Below are 2601 nucleotides of genomic sequence, written 5' to 3'. Positions count from 1 at the left end.
CGGTAAAAAAGCTTTTTTTCTATAGTCTTTTATACCGCCAGTTACGGTTTGTGTTTTAATGGAACGATTCTGCAAAAGCTGTAAAGCGAAACGTTGAGTGTCTAATTAAAGAAAAAATAACATTTTGATGTTATAAGGTCGTTCATTTCTAGTGTTAAAATGTCTTCTATACACAAATATGCACTACAAAAATTAAATAGTGAGTATGTCTAATGACAGTTTTAAAACTAACTTACTTAATATGAAAAAAGAGGTTTCTGATCGTCATATCTCTCATTAAAGGATTATTGATGTTGAGTATTTTTATTTTAATGGATTTTATATTATGTTTCATCTGCGATGTATTCAAATTTAATAATATATGCTAAGCATCCGTTTTATTGTTGTTCTTTTCGAAACATTTCCTGAAGTGTGAAAAAACTCTAACTTACCGAAAATTAAGGTCAGCATATCTGCCACTGCTAAGTTGAACAGGTAACAATTAGTCGCCGTTTGCATGTACTGGTTTCGTGAAATCACTAGGCACGTGCATGCATTGCCTATTATCCCTGTTAGGAATATCACCCAATAAACACTCGTTAGTGGAATCAACCAATTTAAAGGTAAGCGTTTCGGTCCGAGCCTTTGAATGATGAAAGTTTCTACGTCAGTAGTTACCAGTGGCTCCAAGGTCGTTAGGCTGGCTGTGTAGTTGCCAAAGATGTCTGAAACGCTCATGTTCAGTGTGAGAGAGTCTGCACTCATGCTTGCTTATTTCCACATTAAAAAATCAACGTTATATTGTAACTAATGCCAAAGAAACTACATGAACCATAGTTTGATATTATACGTACTTTGGCGAAGTGAAATTGTCTGTTTCGTATTTCACTCCTACGTCATACTGACACATCAAAATCGTGTGTCCTGTCCCTCTTGGAAACTGTCACCAGCAGGAATATTTCTGGAGAATAAAACAGGTGTTAAGCTATTGTAAGAAACATCAAGTTGTCGTGTTGTGATAAAAAAAAAATCCACAAAAACAGTAGTAACGTGAAAATTGTATCTTATATTAGGAAATCGTAGGACACCAGACACAGTGTGATGAACGTCTCACTCGTAATGTGTACTTAAAAACAATAAAGTACCAGACATATTGAACATATCATAGTGTCACTTGTATTAAACAACAATGAAACACCAGATCTACTACAGTTAATGTGGCACTTTATCTTAAGCAACAATAAAACACCTCAATTAGTTTAATAAGTGTGTCATTATTAAGGTAAGCAACCATAAAACTACAAACCTGATATAATGAATGTGTCAGCTATATTAAACAAGCTATATAGCTTTAGATGGTTTATATGTTGCTTATAAAAATTATAAAACACCAGGCCTATTATAATGAATGTGTCACTTTATGTTAAATGATCGTAAAATATCACACCTAGTATAACATATGTGTTACTTAGTTTAAACTTAACAGTCTCAAATACCAGACAGAATGTGATGAATACGTCAATTATGTTAAACAATCGTAAAATACCACACCTAGTATAACATATGTGTTACTTAGTTTAAACTTAACAGTCTCAAACACCAGACAGAATGTGATGAATGCGTCAATTATGTTAAACAATCGTAAAATACCACACCTAGTATAACATATTTGTTACTTAGTTTAAACTTAACAGTCTCAAATACCAGACAGAATGTGATGAATGCGTCAATTATGTTAAATAATCGTAAAATACCACACCTAGTATAACATATGTGTTACTTAGTTTAAACTTAACAGTCTCAAATACCAGACAGAATGTGATGAATACGTCAATTATGTTAAACAATCGTAAAATACCACACCTAGTATAACATATGTATTACTTAGTTTAAACTTAACAATTTCAAACACCAGACAGAATGTGACGAATGCGTCAGTTATGTGAAACAATCGTAAAACATCACACTTAATATAATGACTGCCGCTATAAGATAGAAGGCGTTCTCTACAATTGTCCCGTTATGACTATGAACTGTATGAAGTGGTCTGTTGAGCCTGTCAAGCTTTGTTAAACAGGTGCAAGGCTAAAAAGCCATCAACCTAGGAAGTAATTCGATCATATGTTATCATATTTTAAACAGTAACTAGAAACAATGATCAGAATAGCAAATCTTTTTGGAACACACACCAACTGTTTTGACTTTAACTTTAAGATGTTACTAACTGGAGTTATATTCACACGTTGATTGGTAAGTTGATATGAACTAATGACCAGAAGTTGTGAAACTGTTGATATGCCTTTTTCTTGTTGACACCATACACGATGTCATGTGTCACACAAAATAGCCAAAATCGGGGAAAGTTTGGAAGAAGTCGCTTTCATATTCCTGTATCCGGTACTTCCCACAGGTCAGTTTACTCTAAAGTGTCAAGTGGAAACTGTGATATTCTTCCAGGTCAACTCACTGATCGTTTTTTTCTGGAGAGGGTTTCTTTTCTTCATCCTATAAAAAGTCAAAACAATCGTATGTAATTAACTATTCTGTTGTTTGCTGTAGGAGCGACCGTTCGCCTTAAAACGACATCGCGTATTACTTGGTTTAGACGGTTTACACGGGCTC

General features: G+C 33.9%; 1 protein-coding gene across 2 annotated transcripts in view; it reads right to left on the bottom strand.

The window, feature by feature from the left end:
• LOC106470440 (neuropeptides capa receptor-like) overlaps positions 1 to 816 on the bottom strand; it is an 80113-nt gene extending 79297 nt beyond the window's left edge. For both annotated transcript variants that reach the window (XM_013930998.2, XM_022399037.1), the window contains exon 1: positions 432 to 816. In XM_013930998.2, coding sequence (XP_013786452.1) covers positions 432 to 744 — 313 coding nt within the window. In that variant the 5' untranslated portion in view covers positions 745 to 816. The remainder of the gene's footprint in view (positions 1 to 431) is intronic.
• Positions 817 to 2601: the final 1785 nt, after the last annotated feature.

Source organism: Limulus polyphemus, unplaced genomic scaffold (assembly GCF_000517525.1).
Source record: "Limulus polyphemus unplaced genomic scaffold, Limulus_polyphemus-2.1.2 Scaffold4005, whole genome shotgun sequence".
Lineage (NCBI taxonomy): Eukaryota > Metazoa > Arthropoda > Merostomata > Xiphosura > Limulidae > Limulus > Limulus polyphemus.
This window is presented reverse-complemented; position numbering and strand designations above follow the sequence as displayed.